The 16,831-nt window shown below is 42.3% G+C and overlaps 1 protein-coding gene across 1 annotated transcript in view; it reads right to left on the reverse strand.

Annotated features, from left to right (window-relative positions):
* Positions 1-16,831, reverse strand: part of LOC119877729 — a 122,082-nt gene that overhangs the window by 73,175 nt on the left and 32,076 nt on the right. Inside the window, exon 3 of the mRNA XM_038579857.1 lies at positions 6,619-6,935. Within this exon, the coding sequence (XP_038435785.1) occupies positions 6,619-6,935 (317 nt within the window). The remainder of the gene's footprint in view (positions 1-6,618; positions 6,936-16,831) is intronic.

The following is a 16,831-nucleotide window of genomic DNA, read 5'->3' on the forward strand; positions in this document are numbered from 1 at the left end:
AATGGTTGGGGGAAAGTAATGCTAGTCCTGTCTTTCTCTTCCATGGCAATGCTGTAAAATTCTAGAAGGGGTGTTTACGTTTCAGAATTACTCCTCCTTAAACTACTGGTTTATGATAGTTAATGAGATGATATCCAAATGTTGAAAACAGGAAAATTCAAATGAAAATCTAAATGTGAAATATAATATAATGAAATAACTAAGCAACATAATACTACGCTGAATGTTTGTGCAAATATTGCAAAATGAACTGCAATACATTAAAATTCTTCAGTGGTTGTGTAATACATAAGTGAAGGTTTACATATAAAAGCTTTAGCTATCAAAAAAAGGGATCTTTATATCATACTATCTTAAATTTTTTACTTGAAAACATCACTAACATCTTGGATTGCATTTTGAAAAGTTGTCATTAAATCTATTTGCATATTTCTTTGTAAACTGAAATTCAAGGTAAGAAGAAAGCACAGTGATCAAAATAATCTATTTGTTATAAAATGCATCTTCCTTCCAGCTTTAGTGGCTGAGTGGCAGAAAGCTTTGGGGAATATGAATGGTAGAGAAAATAATAATTTCAGTTTTGGTGATTTTTCAGGACTACATCTTTTTTGTGAGTGAAAAGTAGGAGTTGAACAAAATAACATTTTTAAATGATAGGTGGCAAATAACAGCATTTTGAAAATTAATATAGAAAAGCAATTAAAATAGAATTACATAACAAATTATTGTAAATATTTCAATATTTTCTCTTTCTTACTATAAAATGTTAAAGGTGATTTTTGTATGACCTTTCTTTCATTTCTTTTCTCTTTAAATATCACTAGTTGGGAGCCAGAGCTCTGAAGCCCAGGTAGAAAAGACACGCTAAGAGATGGCCAGTCTATCCTGACCGTACATCTTCTCACACATTTATTGCAAGCTGACACTCATATAACAGCTTTTTTTTTTTTAATCACAAAGATTCAACAAAGAACAATTCCAGTACCAAGGGAAGATCATACTTTAGGAAAGAGAAAAATGCCATAATTGCATATTCAGGTTGCATAAATGCAGGCATGGCAATGATAATTGTAATATTTGTGTGTGACAGCATTTTACCTTTTAAAGAAGTCAATAATCTAGATATAATAGTATTCAGGTGTAATTGTGTATACAGATGCATATATCATATATTACATGCAATGTGCAAATATAAATTCCAGCCCAAACTGAAATGTATAAACATTAGTCTTTTTTTAGTTCAAAATATTCCTTGATGAATATGTTTTTTTATGTATTAAGTGTATCTCTAACAACTAAATGATGAGAGTCTCCTGCTAGCCGGTTTAACACATGATATTCTGATATTTAATTATATTGTATGGCTATATATTCACTTAAACATAACATTCTCAATGAAGCAAATTCACACAAAACAATATAGGCTGTTAAAACTAACAGCAACAAAATAGTCAGATAAGCATTTCAGGTAAATTAAGATGCTGCCTTTTTTTTTCCCCAAAAGACTTATAAAATTAATTGTCCATTAAGTTTAAAATGTGAGTTTTGTTTTCATATGATGTCAAACATAAAATTTTCAAATCAAAATGCTTCATAGTAACTTCTGAAACAAACTAATTTTTTGAAAAAGTACTTTTGATTAAGTTTCTAAAAATATAAAGGAAGGAATTGTTTTCAGTTTGTTAAGACCTGTCTAGAGGAAAACATGATTTTAGATCTATAATTTTCATAAGCCTTATAAATGCTCATATTTATGATGCATATCAAAAATTCATATTGGATCTATTGTGACTACCTGCATAGGTTACCAAGATTATGCCAAATATCATGCATATCATCTCACTGAGTTAGGTTTGTAGCAAAAAGTGCCACACCAAGTCCAGATATTTCAGATAAATCTCTCTTCCATAAATATTCGGCTAGTAGAACCTGGACAGAACGAATCTTTTACACTAAAAATTAGCTTTAAAAGCAATCATATTGAATTCTATGGGACGTTATCTTGTTTAAATTTGTAAACTTACCCAAACTAAGCACCCGTACACGCAAGAGAATGTACACCCCCCCCACACACACACACGCACACACACACACTCACACACATATTGTCAGGAGAAATTATATTTTTATCATTAAAGTAAACTGAATACGAACTCATTAAGGTGATTTACATTGTCATTTATGTAATAATACAGCTTTTAAAGGATGTAAACAATTCATTTAAATATAATTTTACATACTGAACAATATGTTGAGTATTGTCATTATCAATTTTTATAAGATGGAAATATTTTAAAACATCAACTAGCACATACATCTATCTAAATTCTAAAACAATTTAACTTAGCTCAAAAAGATAAAATCAAACTGGATAGTTAATTGGAATATTTCATAATTTCTTTATTTTAAATACATATATCTCTAGAAACATAAAGTACAACATTTAAGGAAATTAATATTAGTCTTCTTATACATTTATGTACATATACAGAGAGTACATTTATGCATCTATTATATCCATGTAAAATAAATATATTCCATTATATACGTGTAATTATATAATCTGTAAATATCATGTGTATCTTGTCTATGCATTTTGTACAGAAAAGAAAAGCATTCTTATAATCTAGAATCAAGCAATACAGGTGTGTATATGTGCGCGCGCGTGTGTGTGTGTGTGTGTGTGTGTGGGTGGGCGTGTGGGTGTGGAGAGAGAGCCAGAGGAAAAGGATAGGTAGTTTCACAAAGAAGTATTAAGGTTAGAATATTAAACATGTTTGAAAATGAATATGAAGGCATTAAGCTATGTAAAAAAATATTGATAAATTTTTCTCTCTCCTTTCCTCTCTCTCTCTCTCTCTCTCTGTGTGTTCTGCTATTAACAAGAAAATGAATATTTGAGATGAAAGGAAACGATGACTGTATAGGCGTTTAAAATAGGGCATTAAGTTAAATTTACTGAATTAAAATTTAAACCCAATTGGATTTTCCTTTCTGAATATGAAATAGAACTCTATAGGATGAGCACCAGAATCACAATATATTTTATAATGTTTCTATTAAAATTTTTCTCATATAAGTTTTTATATCATTAGTACCCAATAGTATCATAAAATATTCTAAAGGCATGCATGAAAATATCATGAAATAAATCTGAAGGGGGCCGTTGTAGCATAAAGATCAAGACTAAGTTAAAGACAAAGTTCCTTACCCTTTGACTCAGACAAAACTATTTCAAACCCTCTAGTTTAATGATTTTTATGTACATCTACTTGTTGGTTTTCCAATTTGTCATTTTTCAATACTCTAGGGCTGAAAAGGAGATAATATGGGGTTGCATATGGAAAATTTATATCGCTACTTAATAGTTAAATATCTTGACCACCTTTAAGATTATGCATTTGGAGAATTATAACCTCAGTTAATTCCAGTGCTACAGCATTCAGGTGGTGCTATTAAATGTTTTCTACTGAGAAGAGCTCCTTATAGCAAGAATCATTCACTAATACCTAGCTGCCTAGATTCCTGAAGTCTTTAGTCTAAAAACCTATTTCTGTGTAAAAAGAACCCTATTTAACCTAACTATAAGGGTAGCAGTGTTGTTGTTTTTCATGATGTTGACAAAAAGCAGTGGACAAAAAGTTATCTGTAACTCTCAAGTGGATGTATTCATTCCCTAATTCCTAGATAATTAGCGAGGATAAAACTATACCCTGCATTGCTTCCCTTCAAGATGGTAAGCTAATGATACAATGGAATCAGAGCAAGTTATGGGAGGAGGGAACAGGGGCATGGAAAGAGGAATACCTTTTTCTTGGTTCCACAAAGGGTTGAGGGCCTAATTATTTTTAAGTATAATCCAACCAACCTCTTCTCATGCTCAGCTGCACTGAGTGACACTATTTGTGATGCCCAGTGTGCTGAAACTGAGCAGGTTGCTGTCAGTTTAAAAATGACTATAATAAAAGTGACCATGAAGATGGATCTTGTGATTTTGCGTTTCTAATCAGTCATCTGTGAAGAACACTTTTGCTTTGATTCAGCAGACTGGTGACAGCCATGATTGATAGTGCACGAGGATGAAAAAAGGTTATTAACTGTCTTCCTATTAAGCTCAATGTATTACCCCTCTAGGTGCATCTCATACTTTAAGTTAAAGTACTTACTCAGGTAAGGTCAAGAATGAACTCTATGGAGATGGTATCCGTTCTGCTGAAAACGAGCAAGGCATCCTTTTACTGATTTTCTTTAAATTTAGCATTTAAACTACATTCAATTCTACTGTCTTATTTTTTATTGGCTAAAAAAGAGAAATTTCCTCTTTCCAAGAGCATCTAATACTGAAAACACTAAAAGTATAGAAACCAGCTTTAAATGTAAGGAATTGAATGTAGAGATGACTAGCAACATGTGTGTGGCATGGACATTAGTCTATATTTAGGCAGACGGCCATATATTGTATGATCTGAGGGTATTTTTAAGGTAAACAGTAGAATTGATTTTTGATTAAAAAATAGTATCCGTATGGTATTTACAAAAATTGTTTTAAGTTTCAATAATCTACATGGCAAGCTTACGATAAAGAAAAAATAACAATTTCTAAGAAAATTAAAGAACCCAATAGAATATTTAGATGTTTGTTTTCATTTAGATATAATGTATTAATTTACTTACTACATCTCATTTTAACTTTTTAAAATTAGAAATATTACACATAGATGGACGTTTGAATGATGGTATCTGTTCCTGTCTTTGACTAGTAAAACTACACATCCATCACAAACAGTATGATAGATCCTAGAGTATTTTAAATTTTTCAATAACTCAGGAATCATCATTTATTAAATGAAATAAACTTTTAAATGTTATCATATCTCCTGTGTTCATTTATTCTTACTGAAGTCGAAATGTACTGCAAGATTTTTGAATACTTCATTTAACTTCTCTTTTAAAAACATTTTAAATTTACAAGTTTGGTTCTGAAAGATAACAAATTAAATATATGTATTTTAATTAAAAATTGTAGTATTGTGCTTCTTCTTACATTTCCCACATAGACACTCAATATTTGTTAGATGCAATGTGAATTAGCCAAAAATATTCAAGGATATGGATAACTTGGCACTGACATAGCCATTTAGACTACAACCAACTTTTAGCTCTCTATGCTTGACCGTTCTTCATTGAACAACTCTGCAGAGTAGCACAGAAAAAGAAAATGCTACCAGAATGTTATTAGAGTTTCAGTGTAGGAAAAATCACATTACATCCGAAAGTTTTCTCTAGTATATCATGACCTATTTCTCCAGTGTCAGTTATTATCTCATTTTTGGTATACAATAAATTGTATGTTGAAAAGTACTGTTTTAATATTAGAATCCATCGACAATGAAATATAGGGAAAGTAAGGAAATAAAGTTCAAGATTTCACTGAATTTCTCCTTAGAGCCACAAAAATTGGCTCTCTACCTTATTCTGCTTAATATTGCAATTGCTGTTTTGAGAAACCTTTCCAGGTCTCTAGTATTTTATGCATGCCAAGTATAACTTAAATACTTACACACTGAGAGCCTCTTCATAAAAAATGTTAGATCAATATGAAAATTGTTTATTTAGTGAATTGTGTTTATGTGGAGTGGACTTAAAGGTAGATTTTAGAATTCATAGAAGATTCCCTCAAGATGACACATTAACTTCGTTACTGAATGGAATTTCTCTTGCCGCCTTATACAACTTCAACAAACTTGTGCTCTCAAAATCAGAAATCAACACAAGATAAATGATAGAGGGTGATATATGGTCAATAATAGCATTCTCTATTGTTCAAATATTTGGGTGAGCTGATAAGAAATATGTTGCATGTTTCTCAAAAACATTGTTTGCTTTTAAAATACGAAAAAAAGGAAAAGTAAAATGCAGTTTCAAAGTAAACCACGTAAATTAAAAAAGTGCTCTGAATTATTAGTGGAAATCCTGACATCTTCTCTTTGCCTACTTGGGAGCTTGAGAAAAATTAGGAAATCGAACGATGAAGTAGGCCCAAGAGGAATGCACGGATTTCCTAGTTACCCATTCCCTAGTCTCCTCGGTTACTTCTCTTCAGAGAAGCTCTAGAACACACCTTACACAAAGCACACATTTTAGGAAAGCACAAGGCAAAGGCAGTTTCAGGTAAAGTTTAGGTCATTTCCAAGGCAGTCAGTTAGCATAGTTGAAATTGATACTGAGCCGTATTTTTTTTTTTTTTTTTGCAGACTCCAACACTCGCAGACAAAGTTAAAAGTGTAACATTCTCTTTTATACTTTTGAAACTCCAGAACACAACGTTGCAGTACTTTTGCGCAGGCAAGCTGACAGAACTGGGGAAGAAAAATCCCACGCCTTTGGGCCAACCCTTTAAATTTGGTTCTGTGGCTATTGTGACTTGGTCTCATCTACTGCTGGGGCACAAGGCACCCTCAGTTCATAAAATCTAGGGCTTCGATTACTTTTAGCTTGAAACTCTCTCCCGAAGCTCTTCTAATCCTATATGTGTGTATATGTCATTCTCCTCCTCCTCTCCTCCTCCTCCTCCTCCTCCTCCTCCTCCTCCTCCTCCTCCTCCTCTCCTCCTCCAACTCCTCCTCCTCACCTGCTAGGGGACCTAGGGCAGGGCTATGAACTGGGTGGTGCACATCTGTGTAGCCAGAACTGGAGGCTGACAGTTGCTGTCCACTCCCAGACTGTGTACCTGAGCGTCGTGGCCACTGCTCTTCCGCCCAGCCCACTGCTGCCTGCAGCGCTGCTGCTGTCACGCCAGCCGGTGATTTGATAGGCTTGTCGGGTTGCCATGGTGTTGACTTCTTGCCTCTGAGGAGCTGCCCAATGACTGGAGGTCTGGGATTAAAGCGGGAAGAGGCAGCGGCCACAGCGAATTTCCGCGGCAGCTGCAGCAGCTAGAAACAAGCAGCGAGAGGACGAGGTCTTTAGCCTGCGCTCCCCTCCCGCAGCCGGGGCGGCCGGGGAGGGAGGGAAAGAGAAAGAGGGGTGCGGGTGGGGGTGGGGGTGGGGGCTGAAACGGTGACCCCTCGAAGCCAGAGATACCGGGGAGGGGTTTGAGACCCTCTCAAGATAACCCATGAGCCCTCTGCACGCTCTGAGAGGGAAAATGTTCCAGAATTCGTTGTTATTCGCCCAAGACCTTACCTGCGCGGGTGCTGGGACCGGGGGTAAAAGGTTGCTAAGAGGGATGTAAGTGGGGGATGCACCTTTTCCCCCCACCCCCCGCCCCCACCCGTTATTTGGGCGGCGGGGGAGCTCGACAAATAAAGAGGCGCTCTACCGAGAACTTGAAATCAAGGCAACTAACTTATTCCGAGGAGAGAAAGTGCGGGGAGACCGCACCCCAGTACGTGATCAGCAGTTGCCGGGGGCGGCCCGGGAGGGGGGAGCCCGAGGGTGCACGGGCCACGCACGGCCCCAGACGGAAACTGTAAACTGGGAAATGAAAGGGAAAGAACCCGCTTCTGTTATAAATTAGTAGGTAGGTGAAGGTTACGCAAAGAAGAAAAGGGAAAGTAAAGCTGTTAAAAGAATAGAATAAAACCCCTGGGAGTTCCACTCAAAATCCTGCGCTCCCCCCCCTCCACCCCCCAGCTCCCCAATCCAAGGGGAGGAGGAGGAGGAGGAGGAGGAGGAGGAGGAGGAGGAAAAAGTGCATTCTGGTGTGATGAGAACTCTCTGGAATGTCTGGAGGAGAGGATAGAAGTGCGAGGGTAAGAAGACCCGGGTGCTAAATAATTGGCAGGAGAGGCAACCGGGGGAGGGGCGGGGTAGGAAAGAAATATTCCGCGATTCACCGAAGAGACTTCGAGGTTCAGAAGAGGGAGGCTCCAATAGGAGGAAAAGGCGTAGAGAAGTTCAGACCTGTAGCGTCAAGGAGGAAACGACCAGAGTCAGTAGGAGAAAAGGAGGAAAAAGGTGTGTGGTGCGGAGGGAGGGCGCGGGAAGGCCCCCGCCGGCGAGTGGAAGGTGCCAGCGCCGGGACCCGGCCGCGCGGGGCAGAGAGCTGGAGCCAGGACGCGGGGCGCGGGGCGCGGGGCCAGGTGCGGCTCGGCGCGCTCCCCGGCTGCGGGCGGCGCGGGCACCTCCCCGGCCCGGGCAAGAGCTGCTCCTTCCGCCTGCCAGAGTCACGATCCACCGCGAGTCCCAAACACACGCCTCACTAACTACTTTACAGCCACTTTCATTGATTTTCTTTAACAAATAAACATAATACCCGTTACAGCAGCACTTGCCTTTGCAGCAGCTAAAATGCCACAAGCTCTGCTGGCTGCATTTCTCTGGACAGCAGCTTCCCTATCTCCGAATAAATTGGTCGCCTTCACTTCAAAGATCATCTGTGTGATCACCTTCAGGTCTGGGGAAGCGGCTCTTGGCCTCCCCCCCTCCCCCCCCCTTCCTCTATAACGGGAGAATCACCTTTTTAGAATAAGTAAGAGACAGGTCGGGATACAAGTTTGCAAACCTGGAAGGGCTCATTGACATTTGCATATTAATTTTTGCCAAAAAGAAGTAGCAGTTGGGAAGGAAAACACCGGCGAAGACATGGACTCGTTTGCAATTGCAGGGAGGTTAACACTTGTCCGACAGCCACACCTAAGCTACTCCCCCAGAGTCATCTCTAAAAAATATTTCCTTTAAAAATAAAGTATTCTCAACTATCCTTCAATTAAAAAAATAAAGTATTTATTTTAAGGTACCCCCCCCCTCTTTAGAGCGGTTTCTGCTGGAGGTTCTAACATACATGTCAAAGGGTTGTTGAATTATTCATTATTGTAATTACTATCATCATTGTCATTATCCCTTTCCATGTGGAAATAATTTTATTATCGTAATTTGATATCTGAAGAATTTCCTGTTAGTCGTTTGATAATCATTTTTTTCTGCTGAAAAGAAAAGTTTTGTTTATAAATGAGATAGAGAAAATGTTTTAAATGCTTTGATGTTTGCTATAGATTTCCGTTTATCTAATCGATCGGAATGCCAATAAAATCGATTAAAGGTTTAGTGTTTTACAAACAACCATTTTGTGCTTTTTGATTTTATGTTCAGAATGATTTTAATAAAGCTAATGCTTTCCTTTAACAATCTCCCTTTAAAAAATCCAAACCTTTATCGTTTTTCCTTTTATTATTAGAAATTGCCAGTTAAAGTTCTTCTAATAGGAAAATAAAAAAAATATAAGCAATGGCTGTAATGGTTTAAATTTCATTCTCTTGTTGCTCAAGGTATTTAAATAAAGCCCTTTAAAATCTTGGTGAATTATATGCGATCATTCAGTGATTGCGGAATATTAAATTAAACTTAGATAAATCCGCATTGAAGGAGGCAGCACCCAATCCTGAATTTATTTCCCATTTTCTCTAACAGCATCACTGCGCTCCTCTCTTTGCAATGACAATGTGCCAAATCTGGGCATTTTGAAAACATTTTCCATATGCTTTAACAGGGGACTGATAGACAAAGAAGAAAAGGAGATGATCTTTTTGCTCTGAGGTATATTTTCTTTAACCTTTTTCTCTTAGACTTTCAGTAATAATCATTTAAAAGCAAAAGTTTGAAATCATTTAATTCTTCTCTCTCTCTCTCTCTTTTGCTTTCACCTTTTTTTTTTTCTTCCTATCTTGTAATTTATTCCTGAAATGGAGTTTTGGTTACAATATAATGTAAAGCTATCATTTCTGTACCTTGGCAATCAACATTTGTTTCAAAATCTTTGATTTAGTTTCTGCTAGCTGCCTTCTGTAATTGAAGATGGATTTAATTATACATTTTGTAACTTAGATCAGATGGGCTGTTTGTTTGCTATAGGATTTAATGGTGCTTTTGTGTCTAATATTTAGGAACGTTACATACAGAGGTGGTGGCTTTTCTTCAACTATAAAGATCTGCAGTTTTGTCTTGGAAATGTGGTTGTTGGGATGAATGTAATGTCCTGTTTTCAAATAATTCTATTTGGTGGCCAGTGTTTCTATATTGTCTATACAGCATTGCCTTGACTAGATATAGATGTTTCAGGTTTTAAAAGCGCACAAATTTGTCTTCTACTCAGTGAACTCTCAATTCTTTCTTTCTTTCTTTCTTTCTTTTCTCACTTATCTATCTTTTCCCATCTACATCGTTGTCTCTTAGAGATCTTCCCCAGATGAAACGTAAAATTTTTGTTGGATATGTTTGCTGGAAATACCTCCATGTGTTTTGAGAAGGGTGTGCTAGTGATCCTGGGTTTGGGTGCTCTAAGTGTGAATACAAGTGCTGAGGGGGGTGGGGGTGTGTAGTGGTAAGTGATAAGGAGTCCTCATTAATTTGCATAAGAGCTGTAGAAGTGCCTGTGAAGTTAGTGAAGTGCTATTGTTTGGGGAGAGTCCCGTCTGATTTTGTTTATAAACACTGGGCTGGTTGCCTAGAGGGAAAGGAGGTCACAGCACTGTCTGAGCCCTGACCTCTGAAAGGCCAGAGGGCGTCTGACTTTTCTTTCTCCCCCTTCCTCCTATGCCTTCTCCACTCCCTAATTCTTCCCTCCTCAGACCCTCTATAACTCCTCCCTTTCCCCCCATTCCTCACCTTACCTGTGCCTAACTTTACATAATAATGACTGCCCCCCCACCCCAGCAACACTAGTAGAACCAGGTCAGAACCTCCAGGGGGGAAGAAAAAAAAAAAGGTAAAAGAGATTTACTGCAAATAAAAACCAAAAAGGGACTTTAGTTAGAAAGAGAGAAACATACAGAAATATGGAAGGACAGATAGAGACCCGGGATCAAGATGGGGGCATTTTTATGACAAAAAAGACCACAAAGGAGATAAGAAGCAGGTTGGGGGAGGGGAGGGAGGCATCCAGCGACAGATTTAACTGCCCACAAATGCTACACACACATACACACTTAAAATGTCTTTCCTTTTTGAATTTCATTTCATCTAGCTCACCCTCACCATCAAAGAGAGTGTCCATTCTGGAAGTTAGGTCATATTTTAACCTCCCGGCCCCCCCTACCCCCCGGCTTTGTGAGTTCTCAAGGGAAAAAAAAAAAAAAAAAGACTTTTTTTCGTAGTAATGAAATTTGGCACTCTTCCACACTAATTCTTGAATTATTTCACTGTAAATATAATGTGTTTGTGACACCATCCCAAATAAGCCCTGCACTTTCCGATTCACTGACAACTTCACGTCTCCCCTTTGCACACCCCCCCCCCCACACACACACACACAGACACACACACCTCCCCACTCACAAAATGACAGACACTGGTATCAAGTTTAAGTGTGTTTTGGAAAGGAGTTGCTGAGTTAAAAAATGTTAGTTAACAGACTGCCTTTGTTAAATAGCCCCCGGGTGGAGAAGACCCAACAAAAAGAGGGAAGGAGGAGGGGGGCTGAGGATCTGAAAGTGTCTGCGGTGATATAAAGGGTTCCTAACGCTGAAATCTTGTAATACCTCGTTTCAAACTGAGCTCATCTATAGATCCCGGATGCGCGGTCAAAAGACTGGGAACCTTTTCCCCTTGGGCTGGGCTTGGTGTTGAGCTGGCGGGACAGGAGGGAGAGGGAGGTGGGGTATTTGTTACAGACTTGGTTGAGGGCAGGGCGGGGGTGGGGAGGGGGGTCCGGGACCAGACAGCGGGAGACTCCTTCCAGCGGCTGCAAAGCCCAGAGTGTCCGCGGCACAGATTTGGGGAATAAAATACGCCAAGGAAAAGTCGAGAAGTGGAAATTACCTTTTGTCTCAATATTAATTACTGCTTGCTTCCAACACTCAACACCTAACCAGCTGGTACCCCTTTCTGGCTCTCCCCCCCCAACTCGGCGCTCGGCGCCCGGGAGTGGGCTCGGCCCGGCCCGGGGTCGCCCCTGCAAAGTGTGCAGGAGGGTGCAGGGAAAGTTGTCGGTGCGGCAGGGAAACCTCTGCTCCTTTCACTTTGAAATACAAAGTAGCCAAACGTTCCTTGAGGGCGGCGGCGGGTTCGCGCAGAGTTTAGGGACAGCAGAGTGGGGGCTGGCGGGGAGGGGGGTGGAGGCGGGGTGGGGGGGGAGACGGGGTCAGAGGTGGACGGCAAGGGGTCCGCAGAGACCCGGGAGGAGCAGCTGGGCTTCCTGGAGCGAGGGGCCGAGAAGGAGGGCGCCAGGGGCCGGGGCGCAGCCGGGGCGAGCCGGGCAGATCGCGCCCTTGGCCCGGAGCGGCCCGCGGGCTGGGCTCGGGCTCGCCCGCCTCGCCGCGCCCCTGCCCGCGGCGCCGCGCTCCGCGCCCCCGGGCCCACCCCACGCAGACCTGCAGCCGCTTCTCCCCGGGACCCTCCTCGCGCGGGCGCGCTCCGAGGCCGAGCCCTGGAGGAGACTCTTGACTCCGCGCTAGTCCCTCTCTGCCCCATCCCCTCAGCCCATTAACCCCGACCCTCACCCCAGCTTCTCTTCTTAGGAAGGAGGTGAAAGAGGATGAGAGAGAGATGATTAAAAAGAACACACACAGGCGAGGAGTGGGAATACTCGCTAGCAGAGGGGATTGCAAAAGTGGGCGCTCCTCTTACAAATCCTCCTTCCTTTTGTTTTCTTACTTAGAATTCAGTAACTGCTCCCCCCCAACACACACACACACACACACACACACACACACACACACACACACACACTTGAGAGAGAGAGAGAGAGAGAGAGAGAGAGAGATTTCCTAAGAAAAGAGAAGGGTGTATTTTCCAAGAAAAGAGAGGGATGGGGGGCGTAGAGGAGAAATAGCCTCCAAATTTTTAAAATGGTTTTCCTGATTTGACGTTTGGTGTTTTGACATTAATGACATTAATGTTATTGATGATGTTTCAGGGAGAAAAAAAGGCAAAAGAAATAAAGGAGAACTTGAAAACGAAATGATCATCATTTCCCTATTCTTCCACGCCAGAAATAGACCCCTTTCTTCACCTGAGCCTGAAACAGACTTATTGTTCTCAGGTGTTTCCTTCATCATACGCATTTACCCGTCTGAAATCGCAGGAAATGGTTTTTCCATCAGTGAGCTTGTACATGGAGCCCTCTCCCGCAAAGGGCTTGATCTTTTCTGATTTGAACCTGAAAGTCTCCCTGCCTTCATTTCCCCTCAGTCTTTTTAAAAGCCCCCACCCCCTTCCCCAACACACACCTCAACTAGTTTTTTAAAGCCAGAATTTTTGCTCTCTGGGGTGTTTTTCTGTAAACAGCAATGCTACATAAACACCTTCCTCACTTGCAAGTTACAGAGAATCAAAATTTTTACCACCGTGGCCATGTATGTTTCTTAAAGCACATGCATAAACTCAACTGAGGTGCAATCAGACAGTTAGCACACCATTGATACCATTACCGTATGAAGACAAGACTGTAAACAAAGTAACTTAAAAATCTTGGAAAGCCATACACTTTGAGCAAATTTCTTCCCAAACAAGTTTAAAACAGAATGGAGTCTTTGGAGAGGTAGATGATTCTCTTTCTGTTAACACTTAGTAGCCCTGGTTTATACTATACTAGTACATACATTGACTTCAGATTCCTAAGGTGGTGATTTGCTTTCTTATTTTTCCCCCCTCTTAATAAAGACCATATCTAGGTTTTTATTCTCTACCCCAAGCCTTTGGACTTTCATTGTAACCTTAGCCAGCTGCTGTAGGCAACCAGCTTTTCTGATTTGGGCCTAGGTCTGCTCTTTTGAGGACTATGCTATTATCCTCCCAGGTGTTTTGTTTGGTTTTTAATGCCATTTACATCAGTTTTAGGATTTTCCAAATGTTCCCCGATAACGAAATGTTTCAGGCCCAGAAAGATGCGTGTTTGCAGCCTCTGCTGTTCTTAGTGCTCGTGCGATAAACCTTTTTGTTGGTATTTGGTAGATTTGGTGCTTAAGGCCTAAGACATGGTTTTGAAGCAGATCCTGGCGATCCAGAACTTCAAAGACCTGTCAACTCAAAAGCAGCTGACGCCTTACCTGTCCAGGAAGCTGGACATTGCAAGTATTTCCTGTTTTTAGCTTGTTTGGTTTATGCTTTCACCTTCTCTGTAGAATCCCTATTTTTGAAATATTACATAGATGGTGTCTACTTGTGACCTGTGGTGTAGCAGTGTATCGAGATGCTATCTGAGTAGCAAGTGATTATATATATATATATATATATATATATATATATATATATATTCCATATTCAGATATTCAGTAGGGGGTATTTAAAAGTATGTCTATTCCTAGTTTTAGTTAATTATCTTTTAATGAAAGTGTCACTCATATTCACATCTGTAATATTGGAAAGAGATAATTAGATTTTCAAATGAGAATCAGCCACCTTAAATTTTGCACCAGAAAATACCAAGTATATTTCATTCTAATGAGATCTGTAGTGGGGTTTTAAAATTCATCATAATGTGCTTCAAGAAAGATAATTCAACAGACTTGCAAGATGAAAGGGTTTTTTTTTTCCTCCTCCCTAAGTCTTCTTAAAGCTATTACACTGAACTTATGCAATTCTGATAAAATATTCAAAAATATTACATAAAGGCCAGAACCATATCCCCACTATCACCCTTGCGCCTATCACTTAGTCTCATTTGAAAGTTTACTTTGACTCAACTAGCCACTTCCACCTTCCCTGCCCTGGGTTTTCTCTCCTGCGGGTGCAAGCGAAGGATACGGTGTTTAAATAGGTGCCTGTGAACCCAGAGTGCAAGCCTCCCTTCCGAAATAGGCTGGGCCCCGAGCGGTGTTTGCACACTGCCAGGCACCCTTTATTTACATACATCTGCATATTTGCTCAGGCCCCCGCGTTTGCCCCTTAAAATGCGTTCTTGTACACAACAGAATAAATTAGGCAGAGGACAAACTCTTCACCACTCCAACTTGGATTTCTTCTTACAGCTCCCTTAGTAAACAAATCCCTGGTCCGATAATAATGACTTTGCTTCATTAAAATTACAAAAAGAAAAAAAAAAATCCGACTGGTTCAAGGGCATTGCTTTGCTGGTATTTATGTTTTATTTTCTCTCCCTTTTTGCTGAGAGGGGGGGAGAGAGAGGGGAGAGAGAGAGAGAGAGAGAGAGTGTGTGTGTGTGTGTGTGTGTGTGTGTCTAATGAAGTTTGGGAGTCGCGCGCGCAGGGGCGCGTGGGGTGCGAGCCCCGGAGATCCCCATCCCCTGCCCGCGCCGCGGTCGCAGCGTCCCGGGCTCCCGCCGCAGCGCTCCGAGCCCTGCAAGCCGCGAGGCTCCCGGGCTGCTCCGAGTCCGGGCTGCGCGTCATTTGCAGTCTGGGGAATGTTGATCACCTCACTAATTACACCTCTCTCTCCCCCCTCTCCCTCTCCCTCTCCCTCACTCTCCTCTCTCATTCCCAGAGTGCATATCGGGAATAGACACACAAAGACATGCGCACTCAACTTAATCAGCCATTTTTTTAAACAGGGCTAAAACGATAATAATTAGCAGAATAAAGACATATCGGATTTTCATTTCCTTTCCTCCTTTTCCCAACCCCTTCACAACCAAACAGCGAGACCGCGGTCGGCACATGCTTTAACTCCTCCCGGACCCCCGAGGACCGCTCCATGCCCCCCACTTTCTGCTTCAGCGTTTTTATTTTCACCCAATAAAGTTCGAGGATTATTTTTTTATTTTTTTTTTAATTTTTAAATTTTTTTTTTTTTAATGAAACCCTCTCGTGTTACTTGGATGTGATCAGCTGTAAGTAAAATAAAAAGCAACACAAACAAACAAAAAAAAAAGAGGCGAAGATCGAGTAGGAACTGCAGGGGAAATGGAAAGTAAGTTTTTTCTTTAACTTTTATTGAGTAGTTTGTGTTAAATTTAGGTCGAGTATCGATTATCTTTCCAGCCTGATCTTGCACAATCTTTGATATTTCGCTCCCTCTCTCTCCCTCTCCGCCTCTCTCCCTCTCTGCCCCTAGCTCGCTCGCTCTCGCTCGCTCTCGCACACATCCCCTCATCCCGACCATCTCTTCCGCTCTGCCCCCCTTTTCTATCTCTTTCCCCCCTTTTTTGGCTCGAGGATTTGCTCCGCTGAAAGAGGGAGGGGGCACCGAGGGACCTGATTTTCCACTTTCTTGCTGGTGGTGGTGGTGGGGGGGGGACTGCGTTTGGAGGAGGGGGGGGTGCATTTAACTTTTGGATTAAGTGGCGGCTGCTCCACGTTCGGCCGAGCGGTTTTCTCTCCTTTTTCCTGTCTTTTCGGGTCCTGTCTCCGCCGCGAGCCTGCGGCGTCCCCGCGGCGCCGGGGAAGCTGTCAGCCCCGCAGCGGCTCGGGCGCTGCCAGGGGTCCCCGCGCGCCCCGCGCCCCCGCAGCCCGGCCGGGATGAGCCTTCCTCCGCGCTCATCCTCGGAAAGTTTGGACGCTGGTCCGTGGGGCTTGAAGCCCCCCCTCCCCTCTGTCTGCAGTTTTACACCCTCCCCCCCCATCCTCCGTTATCCAGCCTCGTTTTTCTTCCTCCCCTTCCCGCCCCCACCCTTCCCTCTCGCAAGTCCCCCGAAGGGCGCTCGGGGCGCGGGGCTGGCGGAGGACCGGGGGGTCCGCACGCCCGGGGCCGGGGGCTCCCGGGGGCTCCCGGGGGCTCCCGGAGGCCCGGGCGCGAGCGGGGGCTGGGGCTGGGGCTGGGGCTGGGGCTGGGGCTGGGGCTGGGGCTGCAGGTAGACGGCGGCGGCCGGAGCGGCGGCGCGGACCGGGGCGCCGGCGAGCCGAGGCAGGTCCGTTAGGAGGCGGGGGCGCCGGGCCTCGGGGCCGCGGACCCGGCGGCGGCGGCAGCCCCGGCCCCGCGCTCCGGCCGCCGGAGGACG

The sequence above is a fragment of the Canis lupus genome, chromosome 29 (genome assembly GCF_011100685.1).
Source record: "Canis lupus familiaris isolate Mischka breed German Shepherd chromosome 29, alternate assembly UU_Cfam_GSD_1.0, whole genome shotgun sequence".
Lineage (NCBI taxonomy): Eukaryota > Metazoa > Chordata > Mammalia > Carnivora > Canidae > Canis > Canis lupus.